General features: G+C 36.8%; 1 protein-coding gene across 1 annotated transcript in view; it reads right to left on the bottom strand.

Moving 5' to 3' along the window:
- IGSF3 (immunoglobulin superfamily member 3) overlaps positions 1–15,065 on the bottom strand; it is a 118,582-nt gene that overhangs the window by 32,265 nt on the left and 71,252 nt on the right. Inside the window, exons 5-7 of the mRNA XM_081951257.1 lie at positions 13,995–14,384; positions 10,240–10,641; positions 4,423–4,827 (exon numbers count right to left, since the gene is read on the bottom strand). Coding sequence (XP_081807383.1) covers positions 4,423–4,827; positions 10,240–10,641; positions 13,995–14,384 — 1,197 coding nt within the window. The remainder of the gene's footprint in view (positions 1–4,422; positions 4,828–10,239; positions 10,642–13,994; positions 14,385–15,065) is intronic.

The following is a 15,065-nucleotide window of genomic DNA, read 5'->3' as shown; positions in this document are numbered from 1 at the left end:
GCAGGAGGGTCGTGTGTAGGTGTGCCACACCCATAATGCAATGTGCGACCCCCAGCATGCATGACCAGCGCTCCCTCCCATTTTTTGCATGCTTTTTTCGCCTCCCCAGGATTCAGAGGCTTTATAGGAGACTGGGGAGGGCGAAAACAGCCTCCCCGCTCCCCCCAGAGGCCCTCAGGAGGCTTCAGGAGCTTCCCTGAAGCGTCCGGAGTACAAAAAAACGGTCCTATGGGCAAACTGGAAGTTTGGGAATGGACTTCTGGTTTGCTCGTAGGAACAGTTTTAGCCCTCTGGAGCCTTCAGGGGCCTTCAGGAGGCTTCCCTAAAGGCTCTGGATGATGAAAAATGGCCCTACGAGAAGCCTCCGGAAGGCTCCTGAAGGCTAAAACTGATCCTACGAGCAAACCGGAAGTCTGTTCCCAAACTTCCAGTTTTCTCATAGGGCCAGTATTTTGCACTCCGGAGACTTCAGGGAGGGGCGTGGGAGGCTTTCTTCGCCCTCCCCAGGCTCCTATAAAGCCTCTGGAGCCTGGGGAGGGTGAAAAATGGCCTGAAAAAAAAAGGTGAAGTCAGCTGGCCATGCATGCTGGCCAGCTGAAGGGGCAACCCCTCGCGTGCCCTGACAAATGGCTCCACGTGCCACCTGCCATAGGTTCACCATCCCGGGTATAGGGCTTCCTGCCTGAGCAGCAGTTGGTCCCTTCCAACTCTGTTATTCTGGTTTCTACTCACAATCTGAAGGAACTTTATGGGTTTTTTTAATTTATAGAAAGGACTGGAATATCTATAGATGCAAAACCAACTAACATTGTCTCTTCATTATTCAAGTAAAAACAAGGCCCAACAAAGTTCAAAATGAAGACGTTTCTTATTTGTAACTACTTCTAACATTTCAGCACTTAATGCAGCTCATATCTGAAAACCTAACTGCACTAATGTACCACAAGCATGCAACAATTTGATAGATGCACAAATCAGTCAGTAAGGTTGTTTGTTAGAAGTTATGCATACATATTTCTATTTAGTGGTCTGCAACACAGCCCTATGTCATGTGACAGTAGGACCAGAAGTAAGCTTGCTGTCTTTGTTTGAGGCACACAGACATATTTACTTCAGCTTGTGTCATGCATCTCAACTTGAAAATATATTTCAAGAGACTGAGGTAATCAACAAAACTAATAAATATGGAAAGTGCCATCCTACAATTTCTTCCACATTTTCTGCATGTCTTAAGATGACCTCTACTACCAAATTCATTATCCTATCTGAATAATTTCAGAATTATTATTATTTTTTAGAATGAAGCTGGGGAAGCTTAGACTACTTTATTAGCATGTTTGGCTTACTAGAAAGCAAGAAGATTTAATTTCCTTTGCTTTCAGTAAATGATGTCAGCCATTTTGGATGTCTTTATTGAGAGAAGTGGTGATCTCATTTAAATGTGAAGTTGAATATTATTCAATATTACAGAAACTATTTTTTCGGTACAGCATTACTTTCAGGAGATCAAAAACCTTCACATGCTTTAAATCAAGTCATTTATCATTTTAATCAAACAGACAAAAGGTACCTAGTGGAAGTTGGACTAGAATACCTCCATGGTCCTGTTGCTATTTTTTAATTCTCCATTCAGAAAAAAAGTTATGAAGTATCATAGTTAACTTGCTCATTATTTTACACCATACTTAATTTGTTTCCTTAGATTATATTTAAGGTGAAGTCATTTCACTGAATTTAGACACTACAAAAATGGAAGTAAAACCATCCAATTTTGCCTTTGTGGCCATCTCTAAGGTAAGAGGGAAAAACATTAGCCAAAGACTTTTGCATTGCTGATATTATATTTAACAAGATGCATTTGTTTGTGATTTCAATTCTATAGAGACTATTCATCATATCCTGTTATAACAGGATCTATTAATATGGTAGATTAAGAAAACATTCTGATTTCCATTTATTTAACAAGAACTGAATCTGAACCTTTTATCTTCTGAAAAAGACACCATGGTTGGCATGGGGGAGCTTTCATGAAAAAGTACTATGGTATGGACTTAGTTATAACACTAAAAACAAATTGTTGGTCTTAACATTCTTAAAATATCCTATTTGCTAATTGCTACTCAGCATATATTGCTTTGGAGTCCTTGGTGCTTTTTTGAGTTTGGTGATTTTTCTGCAAATGTTTTATTAGCTGACTATGTAACCTCTTTAGTGTTAGAATGATTTACTCTCTGTTTGTATGTAGTTGTTTGCTCTTTCAGGTTTTCTTCATCAGTTGCACTATCACCATCATTACTTTTTTCACTGCCCTCAAAGACCAAAGTCATGTCAATCTATAGTCAGTAGACTTTGAGATTCTGCTTTTACTAGCACAACACTTTGTAATGCAACATTATAGCATCTAACAGGATTCAGCCATGTCTCAGGACTCTGGGGATTGAAACTGACTAGATATAAGTACTGCCCTACATTATTTATAGCCCTGTACAAAATACAGCACATTGAACTTAAGAATTGTTTGCCAATTACAACTACAACTAGCAATAAAAACTGTGATAAGCTAAAGAGACAAATGCCTATGTTTTTTAAAAAGTTTAATATCAAGCCCCATTTTCAAAATTATACAGTGATTTTAACATCCAACCCTTCTTAGGTGCTTCTAAGGAGACTGAAAATGATGTATAAATAGAAGATAACGACATCTTATCGGAATTACATACTGAACAAATACTGAAGTAAAACATTTATTTTTTTCAACTAAAGGACAAAAATGATACGTTCCAGACAGACATGAGTCTGAGACACAGATATAAGACTACTATAGTAGAAATAATTCACTAAAACATTATCCAACTTAAATGAGATGGAATGAGCTAAATAGAATTACTCACTGATGTTGGAATTTAGCCAACAATTTATGCCCGAAGAAATCTCTTCTTGAATGACATACTTGTGCATTCTTATTGAGTATAATAACTACAATGTTACCCTATAATCTTACTTGTTTACATTGTTGTAAACATACAGATTCTTTCTACATGTAATTCCAAACACTAATTTCAGTCTAAATTATTCCACATGCAAGGAATTGTTTTTCTTGATTTATGCTTTTATATAGGGACCATTCAAATGTGATCTTGTATATTCTTTTTTCAAGTAAAGTTCTATAAGGAATCTGTATAGCAATGCTTTTTTATGACTATAAAATGGTCTCAATATGTTTTCTGAAATAAGTTTTTCAGACTTTTTAAGGAAGATAATTTTTTAATCATAATGTAATGCCCACTTGATGCAAAAATAAGATGCATGAAATACATGTATTCATAAATAAATGTATGTATGTATAGGTAGTCCTTGAGTAACAATGGCAACTGGGACCAAGATTGCTGTTGCTAAACAATGCGAACATAAATAATGCAATCATACATAATGACAGCAAATATGGCAGTCCTAATTGCTGCCATAATCCAACACTGCATAGATCATTAAATGGGAAGAGACGAGCATCTCAGGCAAGAAGTAGGGGTGTGGAAGCAGGCACTATGGAGTGCAGGTGGGCTGGCAGGAGCCATGGGTGGGTTGGAGGAGGCATGGGAGAACCAACGTAGGCTACGGGTGGGCAGGAGGGATATTACAGAATACAAGATCCCAGACTTCTTAGCAAAAGCGATTTGAAATCTTACTTGCCAGTTTCCCTAATGAGTTTGTTTCTGGGAAGGTGGTAGGGAAGGTCACAAATTCCAATAAATCACATGATCACAGCTTGATGCTATAAATGCAAGACAGCCACCTGAGCATCTGATTATAATCATGTGACTGCAGGGGTTTTGCAACAGCCAGAACTTCAAGAACTTGTCATAAGTCTATTTTTTTCAGACTTTGAATTAACTTTGAATAGTTACTAAATAAATGGACATAAGCCAACACCATCGGTACTCAATAATTTGTCTTCAGTTTTACATTAAGGGATCCTTTTATTTAAAAAAACCTGGATCTGAGAGACACACTACAGCAAAAGTTGATAAACAACTGTGAACTAAGAATATAATTCAATTCTTTTGAATGTTTATTTTTTGTTTAGGCAAAATTTCTCTGCTAACTCCAGCAGTGCTCTGGTACCCATAACCACCGTACTATTTACTCACAAAGAAGAAAGTGACTACTTCTCTTTTATGGTAACTTCATGGAATCTGAAACAGATTTCTGTTACATTTCTGACAATATGCACACTCTTGAGAACACATAGATTTAAGGCAGAATCAAGAAATTTAAAAACTGCCATCTTCCATTGATCCAAAGGAGGAAAAAAACATTTAGAAACGGAAATCTTATAAATGATGAGTAATTTCAGGCTCTAGAATGTCAAGTTTTCATCCTTAAACCCTCCCATTAAATCCTTGGCAATGCCGCCAACATACTTACTAGGTCGTAAGACCCTGATCTCCAACAGGTTGGAGGTTCTATCTGCCAATCGGGTCCAGCTGCTATTGTAGTTCTTGCGCCACAGCTCGGCCACACATTGGTATTTGCCTGCTTCTGTGTCACTGGCCCTGCTAATGCTCAGGCGTACATTGTTGCTGGACTCTGCTTTCTCAATTGCTGTTCGGGTTCGGAATCCAACATATCTATCGCCCCATTGAACTCCTCCATCACGAGTAAATGTGACCAAATCATGAAATTCAGTGCTGCCAGCTGGTTGAAAACGCCAAGTCACAGATACCGGCACCCATGAAGGATAGTGTGGCTTGATAATGCATTGTAGGTCAAATGATTCATTATAGGTCACTCCAGGTGTGCGAGAGATGGCTGTAACTGCAAAACCAGCATCTGCCAAAAAAAAAATACAATATTAAAACACCACTTAAAACATTAATAAACCTAAATTAACCTATATATGCAAAGAAACAACTAATTTCCTAACTAAAATTCACAGAAAATTGCTGTAAGCAGTATTTTTCTCAGTTAACGTATCAAAACTCCAATAGGAAAAGATGATTTCTAGTATTACAGAAAATAATTCCTGAAATTTAAGGAGAAAAATTGAGCTGGTAGTGTTAAATTGAATCGTGCTTCTTACTTAACTTTTTTCAAATGATCTGTGATCAAGCAAAATATATATTTTGTTTCCAAGTACACTGAAGTGTACATTGAAAATGAAACTTTGTCTTGTTACTTATAAAACTGTATTGTACTTCTAGATATGTTGCTTGAATCAAAAAACAAATCTCCAATATTGTTATTTATTGTCTACAATGTTCTCTAATACGTCACTCAGGCCTGTAGATACTATGAAATCTTTTAACAGAACTCTTGAGTATATTGAATATATATTGAAATATATAGAGTTTGATGAACTGGTGGAATAAAAACAGCCTGCTTTAAAATGTAGGAAAAATAAAAGTGATCATCTTCAATTTCAGAAAAGACAGGCGCAGTCATGCACCTCTGTACAACATTCAATTGTGGAGGTGATTAGTAGCATCATGTTTTGGGGTATACAGCTGATGAGGTTAGCTTGGTCGCTCAACAGTAAGTCACTAGTAAAGTGGGCACAACAGCACCTGCATTTCTGCGTCATATGATCTTTCCTGTATCCTTACCACTTTCTATAGAGGGATGATGAAAAGTATCCTGTCGAATTGAATTACTATGTGCTTTGGAGGTATTACTATTTCAGACAGGAACAGAGAGTGCAGAATGGTGAGGATAACAGAATAGATTATTGGAAGTTCACTTCCCTCTATTGAGGACATAGCATACAAGTGATGCTTGACCAGGGTCTGCAGTATGGTCTGGGACACTACACATCCTCTCCATGACTGGTTTTCTTTGTTACCTTCTGGGAGGAGGCTTCACAGTATCTGAAGCAGAACTAGATTCTGAAATAGCTGTATAGTAACACCCTTGTTAACTTTCAAGACTGTTTTTTCTGCTATGTATTCTAAATGGTATGTGATTAATGTGTGTGTGTGTAGCATATGTATGTATGTATGTGTGTGTGTGTATATATATAAAAATGAAATTCCGATTCCCCCCCACACACACACTTTTGAGACTGGGAATCAGAATGTCATTTTTTAATGTGTGCCAGTGTGTTCACAGAAAAAAGTGAGATAAGTAAAGGTTATCTTATCTTGTTCTTAGATGGTTGCTCCAGAACTGCAAAAGAACTTTTGTACACGTACATCAATCAAGTATCTCAAGGATTCTAATCCTTGAGGGCATCATTATAGCAGAGTTCCAGTTTATGTAATTACAAAAATAATAGTTCAAATTTTGGCATTAAAGCCTTTTTGGAATGTATTTAAGAATTTACAGGCAAAAAAGAGATTAAACGAGGAAGGAAAAACTAACATTTTCCTTCTCTTTGACTATAGTAGACAATCAGAAATAATACTGGACTTAGATTTCTGATGCAATTGTTGAAAACTCACATTTAAGAGGCACTTTTTAGTACAGAAAAAGACTTAAATTCCTTCACACATTAGTGCCTCAAGCTGAAGCCAAGAATCAGTTTTATAATGTGAAAGAATTATGCTTCCCCAACAGGTTACAGGAATGGCTTTTGCTTATTTAATAAACTCTCTTTTTACGACCTTGTAATAGACCTCTCAATTAAAAATAAAGTTTAAAGTGGCAATTCCTCTGTTTGCACTTTGTATTGAAACACAGAATTTGAAATATCTGATTTTTTCGTGCTTACTGATTGAATTGTGCTGCTTGCTTTATGCTAGAAAGTACATATTACACGTAAGTCCTCCCTTACGAACCACAAATGAGGGTGGCAACTTTGTTGCTGTGACTGCACCAGACTTATCGACTGCTGTAGTTAAGCAATTTACCGTTTCTCATTGTGGTCGCATGACCACAACTTGCAATATCATGCCAGCTTCCCCATTGACTGTGTTGGAAGCCGGTTGTGAAAATGGCTGATCCTTCACAGTTGTAAACTTAATTTTTCAGTGTTGTTATAACTGTGAGTGGTAACTGAACAAGACAGTCTTCATTCACCCGAAGTAGAGCTAGATACAAAATAAGCATAAACATTTGTTTCTCTCCCAGTTATGAGTTTAACTTTTCTGGAAAATCCTATGGCAGCGATGGCGAACCTTTTTTGGCTCGCATGCCACAAGTGGGGGGAGCGCAGGGGGGTCGTGTGCAGGCGTGCCGCACCCATAAAGCAATGCGCGACCCCCCAGTGCACATGCACGCACAACAGGCGCTCTCCCCATTTGTACATGCTTTTTTTGCCCTCCCCAGGCTCCAGAGGCTTTATAGGAGCCTGGGGAGGGCGAAAAAAGCCTCCCCCGCCCCCCCGGAGGCCCTCCGGAGGCTTCAGGGATCGTCCGGAGGCTTCCCTGATGCCTTCGGAGCGCTCAAAATGACCCTCCGTGTAAACCAGAAGTGACTTCCGGTTTGCTCAGAGGGTCGTTTTGAGCGCTCCAAAGGCTTCAGGGACCGTCCGGAGGTTTCCCTGACGCCTTCGGAGTGTGCCCTGACAAATGGCTCAGTGTGCCACCTGTGGCACGGGTGCCGTAGGTTCGCCATCACTGCCCTATGGTATGGTAATTTCCTTATGTCTCTCTAGGAACCAAGGCATCACTTCATTAGAAATTCCTTAATAGTATATCATATTATCTTTCGCCTCTCCAGCTATTTTGGAATCTGAGCTTTAATTAACAATATTTATTTTTTTATCCTCTGCCTTAACATCTTCCTCCCTGGGCAACAGGATATATTCTCAATTGCCAGCCAATCTTGCTAGCTTTAAAAAATGTAATTTATTGATAAAATAGCATAGTATAGACTTGATAATTCCCATGCACAGGAGAAAACTCATTTTGGAATGATACTTAATTTGGAGATAACTTTTTGAAATTAAAATTGATAAAATAAATTAATAAAATTTAACCAACTCAGGTTGAGACTGTTTTGGTAGCTGAATGTGAAGAAAACTTATGTAACCTTTTGCTGAATATGAAAGATGAGAATGCAAAATACGGTCTGATGCTTGGTATTAAAAACAAACAAAACCAACCTAATGTATAGGAGTGAGATAATAGTAGAAATAACAGCTTTTTTCCTGGTCTCAAAAATGCACAGGAATCATGATTTTATATTAGTAAAATATATAAAACTTTTTTTTTTGAGGCAAAGGTGACACAGATATAAATAAAACAATCGTTTGTACAAAACACTATCAAGTTATATGTTATTAAAGTCACGTCTTCCAAGACATAACAAATGGTTGCAAAAGTCAGACTATCAGAAAATCTGGATAAAGAAAAACTGTTTCCTTTAAATTGGTTCTGGAGAAAACTGTTGGAAATAGAGCATGGCAGTAATTATTGGACAGCAAGAAAAAAACTCTCAATATTAAGTAAGGTAAAGGCAGAAAACAGACTAGAAACACCAACAATGTAGCATAAGCATAATTTTTTCAACCATAGAATGCAGAAGCAAATTTGAAAAAGACCCTGATAGCTGAAAAAGATATAAGACAACAGGAAAAAAGACTGGCAGAAATGAGATGCTAGATATTAATGATAACAACAATGATGACAGGAAAAATGATAACGGAGCATGAGCTTACCTGAAATAAAAGAAAGTTACTGATGAACAATTCTGTTGTCCATCAAGTAATGAGGATTTATAAATATTAACAACTGAACTAATTTTGGACAGCACAGTAACACAGAAGTCATTCCAATACAAGTGTTTACAAAGAAACAGGATAAAAAAGGGGGGAAGGTGACTTAAGACTCTTACAATCCCTGTGAGCTTGTGCAAATGCTAGACAGCCCAGCTTCCCAGTTTTTCTATGCCTGTCTAGGAATCAAAAGTTAGCATTGGAGATTAAGGCCAAGGAAAACCAGCATATGGAACAAGGATTCACCATCAGTATCTTCTATTAATTCTCACTTGTCTCTATCATCTGTCCTACCATTACAAGAGAAACATGGGTTGGGAATTATGACCTTTCACACCTGCAAGAAGGCCTGATCTACAAATGCAAAATCTCCTAAGAATAGACAGAGAATCTAACTTAGATTTTTACAAGAAGATATCATTTAAATAATTTTTAAAACACGACTTTTATACAAATTCCATAATCACCAACACATGACAAGGAGAATTCTACTACCACTCAAGAAAGTTCATGACCAACAAACCTGGCCCTATCTGCCACAGAAAATAAGATGGTTAAACATACCAGAATAAATAGACTATTATCTATTTTAAGATAAATTTCCATCTCTTTCCCCATGTACACTAGCAAGCAATTGTGATATATGTGCTTAAAAGAACCAGGAGTTATTATAACATTTTTTTTTGGGGGGGGGGGCTTCAGAGCTTCTTATCTGAAACAACTATTTTAAGCATTTAAGAATAATGTATACATTGTTGGGGCATAAAAAGAGAAAAATGAAGGTTGACCGAGTTATTGTCCCCAGAAGATTAAAATAGATGATGCAAAAATGACAACATAGCATTTTGCATTAACAACCTATACAATTACTAAAGGATTTGGGGACATTTATTGTTTTAACAATAAAATGAAAGATTGTTATATATGTTGCCTTAAACTCCTTAGAGGGAAGGGAGGATTTAAATGCAGTAATAAATAATAGAGCTGAACAATCTTTTCAGTCCATTCTTGATCTTTAAGAGGCATGCTTGGAGGTTATTAGCCATTCTAGGTAGAGCAGATCCAAGAAATCAACTCCACAGGAAGGCTAAAACTGCTTGTATTGAGACTGGCTACAATAACAGAATCTTGCAACTCCAATTATGTTGTATTTCCTCTGTCTACCAATACTTCAGTGAATTGGGGAAATATCTGTCTAAGCCACTTCCAAATCTTATTTGGCTTTTGCATATTTTAAATATGCTTCAGCCCCTTTTGATTGGCACTAACTTCTATTTCTCTACCAATGTCTTGTTTCTTACGTTATTCAATAATCTGCAAAAGTGGAACGTGCAAGAATGAAAACTAAATTTGATTTCACTGAAATGGTATTAATGTCAAAACAATTATAATCATGGTTAATATTAGTTTTCATATATGCAATCAATTTCCCTTTTAAATTCCCTTATAAAACATTGACAGTCACAATGTAACAGCATATTTGAAACCATCCCAAGGCCGAATATAAAGTTTTGGGGAAATGTTTATAAGGTACCTCTGACTTAAGCTGAGGACTGTTATGTAATAACTGGTGGCACTTTTATACTCACCTAGTGCAGTGATAGCTACTGCTGAGCCATTATGCCGCTCTCCAATCATCTGCCACTCCCCATCCAGCCTACGTGTCCATTCTGTAATACGACACTCATAATGGCCCTCATCTGCCTTGATGCTGTTAAAGATCTCAAGCGTGAAGGATCCAGGCCGTATCTGCTCCATTTGGATCCCCCCATAGCTACTGCGCTCGATATAAGAAGGACCAGGACGAAGGGTTCCATCCCGGTCAAGTTGTATAATGTCACTGCGACGGTTCTGCTTATCCACAAGTTGCCAAGTGACAGATAATCGGTTTTGGGGTCTAAACCCAGTGCGGACAGTGCAACCAAATCTCAGGCTCTCCCCTTCTAGAAGGTTTGTGGCATTGTTGGATACTTCTATTGAAATATTGGTTTCTGCAGTAAAGGAGAACATATGTGATTACAATCAGGACTATGTGGGATATCCCATACATGCATATTTCTTCCTACAGAAATACAACATGTGACCCAACAATAAGAGGATAATATTTGGAAAATTATTTCAAAACTGAGCTAATTGAAAAAAAAATCACTTTAATGTTGTAAGCAGCTTTTTGTTTTTAAAACTGTGTATCCTTATATTATCCCCCAGTAGTACATATCAGGGAATAATCAGAAGTAATGGAAAGAAGTAGCTAATAAAATAAATCTTTGGATTTATTTTATTCTTATTATTAAGTAAAAGAATACGGCAATATCTGTCCTGCATCTTCGAATTCCCTTTTTAAATACTTGAGGTAAAAATAATCCATTTTACAAATATCCTAACTACTTGACTTAAGAATGGCAAGTGCATGAACTTGTTTAAACCAGTCAGCACAATCCCTGCTTTTCCACAGTTCACTGGGTTTTAAAATGTTCCAGTTACAATAGAAAAGACATTTCTTCCCTTTTCGAAACTCCATATTTTTTTTGCCCTGCAGGAATCCTATTTTTTCCACTGCAAACATAGACCTGAAAAGTGAGCTAGAGGGGAGTAAGTGAAAAGAAGAACGAAGCTAAGAGAAGTATTCAGTTCTGTTTACCAATGAGAGAAAATTTATCAACTGTTTTAGGGAAGGATGTGTAATAAAACAAAATAATAAAAGCTGGTTATTGTTTGTCACTGTTGTATAAATGTATTCTTTTTAAAGAAGAATTCAGAAAGAATGGGATAGTATAGAAATTAGTGTACTGCTTCTGGGGTAATTTTCAATAAAAAAACGAACCATTTTCTAAAATGATTCCCTCTCTAGTCTAATCATTTTATTTACTTTGTCAATGTTTGTGCCTGTCTTCTGTAAATTATCAGATACAATTTCCATTCATATAACATCCAGATTCAGGCTATAGTAATTACAGAAGCATTATTTACAGGACTGAATAAATCAGTGAATATATAGATATTAAATCTGTATAAAACTGATACTGTATTTTTAAGATAGATTGCTAGATAGCTGGATGGATGATAGATAGATAGATAGATAGATAGATAGATAGATAGATAGATAGATAGATAGATAGATAGATAGATAGATAGATAGATAGATAGATAGATAGATGATAGATAGATAGATAGATAGATAAGAATGTGTGTATGTGAGACCAACTTACAAATACCATTGTTATCTAAGGAAATACTATATTACTGCTATAAGTGTTTCATCAGCTATGAGAAAGGAGCAAAATAAAAGTCGTATAATCTCTAAAGCAGTTTGGTAGGATAAGACAGTCAGTCCAAGTCAACTTGAAATACATAGAACACAGCAATTTTTTGAAACGAGTTTTTTGGAATATAAGAAGGTTTTCTGGGAAGCATGTATTGTGCCTTCAAATTCTCTGAAATTCTGAAAAGATCAAACTTAGTATTATTACTAATCTCCTTGTTATAATCAGGGGAAGAAGCCGCAGCATCAAAAAAGGAACCAGAGGGAAGTCTGATTTGGATCCAAATAAAATATGATGCTTATGACAGGATCAAATTCTAAGTCCAGGTTTCAAAGATAATTTTTTTCTATACCTATTTCAAAAATTAAGTTCAGGAGACATGTGAGAGGAACGGAAAAAGGGAGTTAAATAATTAATTAATCAGCCTCAACATAAAGGCCTTAAGAATACAAATAACCTTTTTAACCAGACCAATAGTTCATCAAGTCCAACACACCCTAAGACAGGGATCAACAGATGCATTCAGGAACTCACACAACTTCAGATGACTTTTTTCCATTATTACACAAGTCTGAGACAATTTTGATATGCTTCCAAAATTTGCTTGGAAGGGCAGTATAAGTCTTCAGTTCTTTAAAAATAATATAGCACGCAGGCACAGAAATACTTTTTGCATGTACTAAATTTATATGCTACAATCTGAAATATTTTTCTGAAGCATAGATCACTCTGCAAATAAATATGTAATTTGATGGTACAAAGCACTATTCTACAAGTAGTCCTCAGTTAACAACTATTATTAGGACCAGAAACTCCATTGCTAAGCAATGGGATTGTAAAAAACAACACGTAACTGCACTGACCTAGGACAGCAGTTTGGCAATTCCAGGTGTGGTTGTTAAGGGATCCCTCGAGAGGGATCTTGGAGTTCTAATGGACATTCACTTAAATATGAGCCAGCAGTGTGCTGCAGCCAACACAGTCCTAGGCTGTATTAACAGAAGGATGGAATCAAGATCATGTGAAGTGTTAATACTACTTTATAATGCCTTGGTAAGGCCACACTTGGAATATTGCAAACAGTTTTGGTTGCCACAATATAAAAAAGATGTTGAGACTCTAGAAAGAATGCAGAGAAGAGCAACAAAGATGATTAGGGGACTGGAGGCTAAAATATATGAAGAATGGTTGCAAGAATTGGGTATTCTAGTTTAAAGGACGTAGGGTTGAAAAGGACTAGGGGTGACATGATAGCAGTATTCCAATATTTAAGGCGCTGCCACAAAGAAAGGGGGCGGCGGCGAACCAATTCTCCAAAGAACCTGAAGGTAGGACAAGAAGCAATGGATGGAAATTAATCAATGAGAGAACCAACATAAAACTAAAGAAAAAATTCCTGACAGTTAGAACAATTATAATCAGTGGAGCAACTTGCCTCTGGAAGTTGTGGGGGCTCCAACACTAGAGATTTTTAAGACACATTTGGACAACCATTGTCTGAAATGTTGTAGGCTTTCATGCTTGAGCAGGGAGTTAGACTAGAAGACCTTCAAGGCCCCTTCCAACTCTGTTATTCATGCATGAACATTGAATGTTATGTCATTATGCTAATTCTTACCGATTTCCCCATTAACTTGGCTTGTGGGAAGCTGGTAGTGAAAGTCAGAAATAGCAATCTTGTAACTGCAGGATGCTGTGACTGTTATAATTGCACACCAGGTGCCAAGTATCCAAATTGTGATTACATGACTGATGGGATACTGTTATAGTTACAACTTTAAAGACTAGCCATAAGTCTTCTCATTCACAGTCCTGGGTAACTTTGAATGGTTATTGAATGTGTGGTTGCTAAGCGATGTCTACCCGATTTATGAATTTATTTGCTATAAAATGCTTGGAGCTTTGTGGGCAAAGTGGCATGTACATTTTTTTCAGTTCAATGAACCTAAGATCCTCTACAGACTGTTCTCAACCAAAGCAAAGAAATCTACCCATTAGCTGCTTGTGTCATAATCATCATAAACCTGCCCAGGTCCCAGAAACCCACACAATCAATAGAAGCAAAGAAGATGTATGCTTACTAAGCGGCAGCACTGTAATAGGTGTGTTCTTTGGCCGTTTGCTTTCTCCATCAATAAATTCACCAGTTGTCGTCTTCAATCGCTCTGTCACCCGACAGTTATATTTGCCGCTGTCTTCCAATCGGAGTCGGTAGATTTTTAGGATATAGATGCTGTCACTCTCTTTGGCTACTTTCAGTTGTCCCAAGGCTTCTCTCTGGGCAAACTCATTGTTAAGAACTGGCACAGCATTAGCACCAAAAGTAGCAATGAGAGAACTATTGAAGGCCCAAGAGATGGAGAAATACCTCTTTGCAGCATTTTGTACTTCCAAAATGCATCTAAACTCCACAGGTTCACCGACGATGTATGTCCGCTTCTCTGTTTCTAGTCGAACGTTGATATCCATATCTAAAAGAAACAGAACAAACAATACATACACATACACACATACAAACCAATGAAACTGTGTCACAGCCCTATACAAACATGAAAGAGCTAATAAGCTTAGACTAATGTTAAGAAATTATTATTTGAGAATTGTTTTGAACATACTACATGTATTAACAATTCTGTCTCTTCCTGTATTTTAACTTCATCTCCAAAAGCTATGTTTTTGTTTCCTCTTTCATCTTTCTTATGCATAGGAAAGCACAAAAACTATATACGTGGTGCAATTAGATACTAATTTTCTGCAAAATAATAATTTGCTAGCTACTTTGCTAACGCATTGAAGAACTATACCAATTTAGATTATATCAATTCAAGAATTAAATTGTATACTATCTTAAAAGAGTTTTTATAAGCAATGTTCTCTACTTCAAAATTTTGGATTGTTACATAAGTAAAAAGTTTGTATGGATTTATCTACTGAATACATCAAAAGACTAGAAATAACTGCTATGATTTATTTATTCATTTATTCTAAATAAACAATTCCTACCAAAACTACTGACTGATGGGCCAAAAAGAGGACATCACCATTCAAAAAGGACCACAACATAGGACAACAGCAACACAGGGTAAAACATAGCTTAGTAAAGGCACTGAAAAGAGTAATGAACATTTGATATGAATATTAAGGTATTCCGT

The sequence above is a fragment of the Natrix helvetica genome (assembly GCF_964273705.1).
Source record: "Natrix helvetica genome assembly, chromosome: 4".
In the NCBI taxonomy this organism is placed as follows: Eukaryota; Metazoa; Chordata; class Lepidosauria; order Squamata; family Natricidae; genus Natrix; species Natrix helvetica.
The sequence above is the reverse complement of the archived record's forward strand: the minus strand, read 5'-3'. Positions and strand labels throughout refer to the sequence as shown.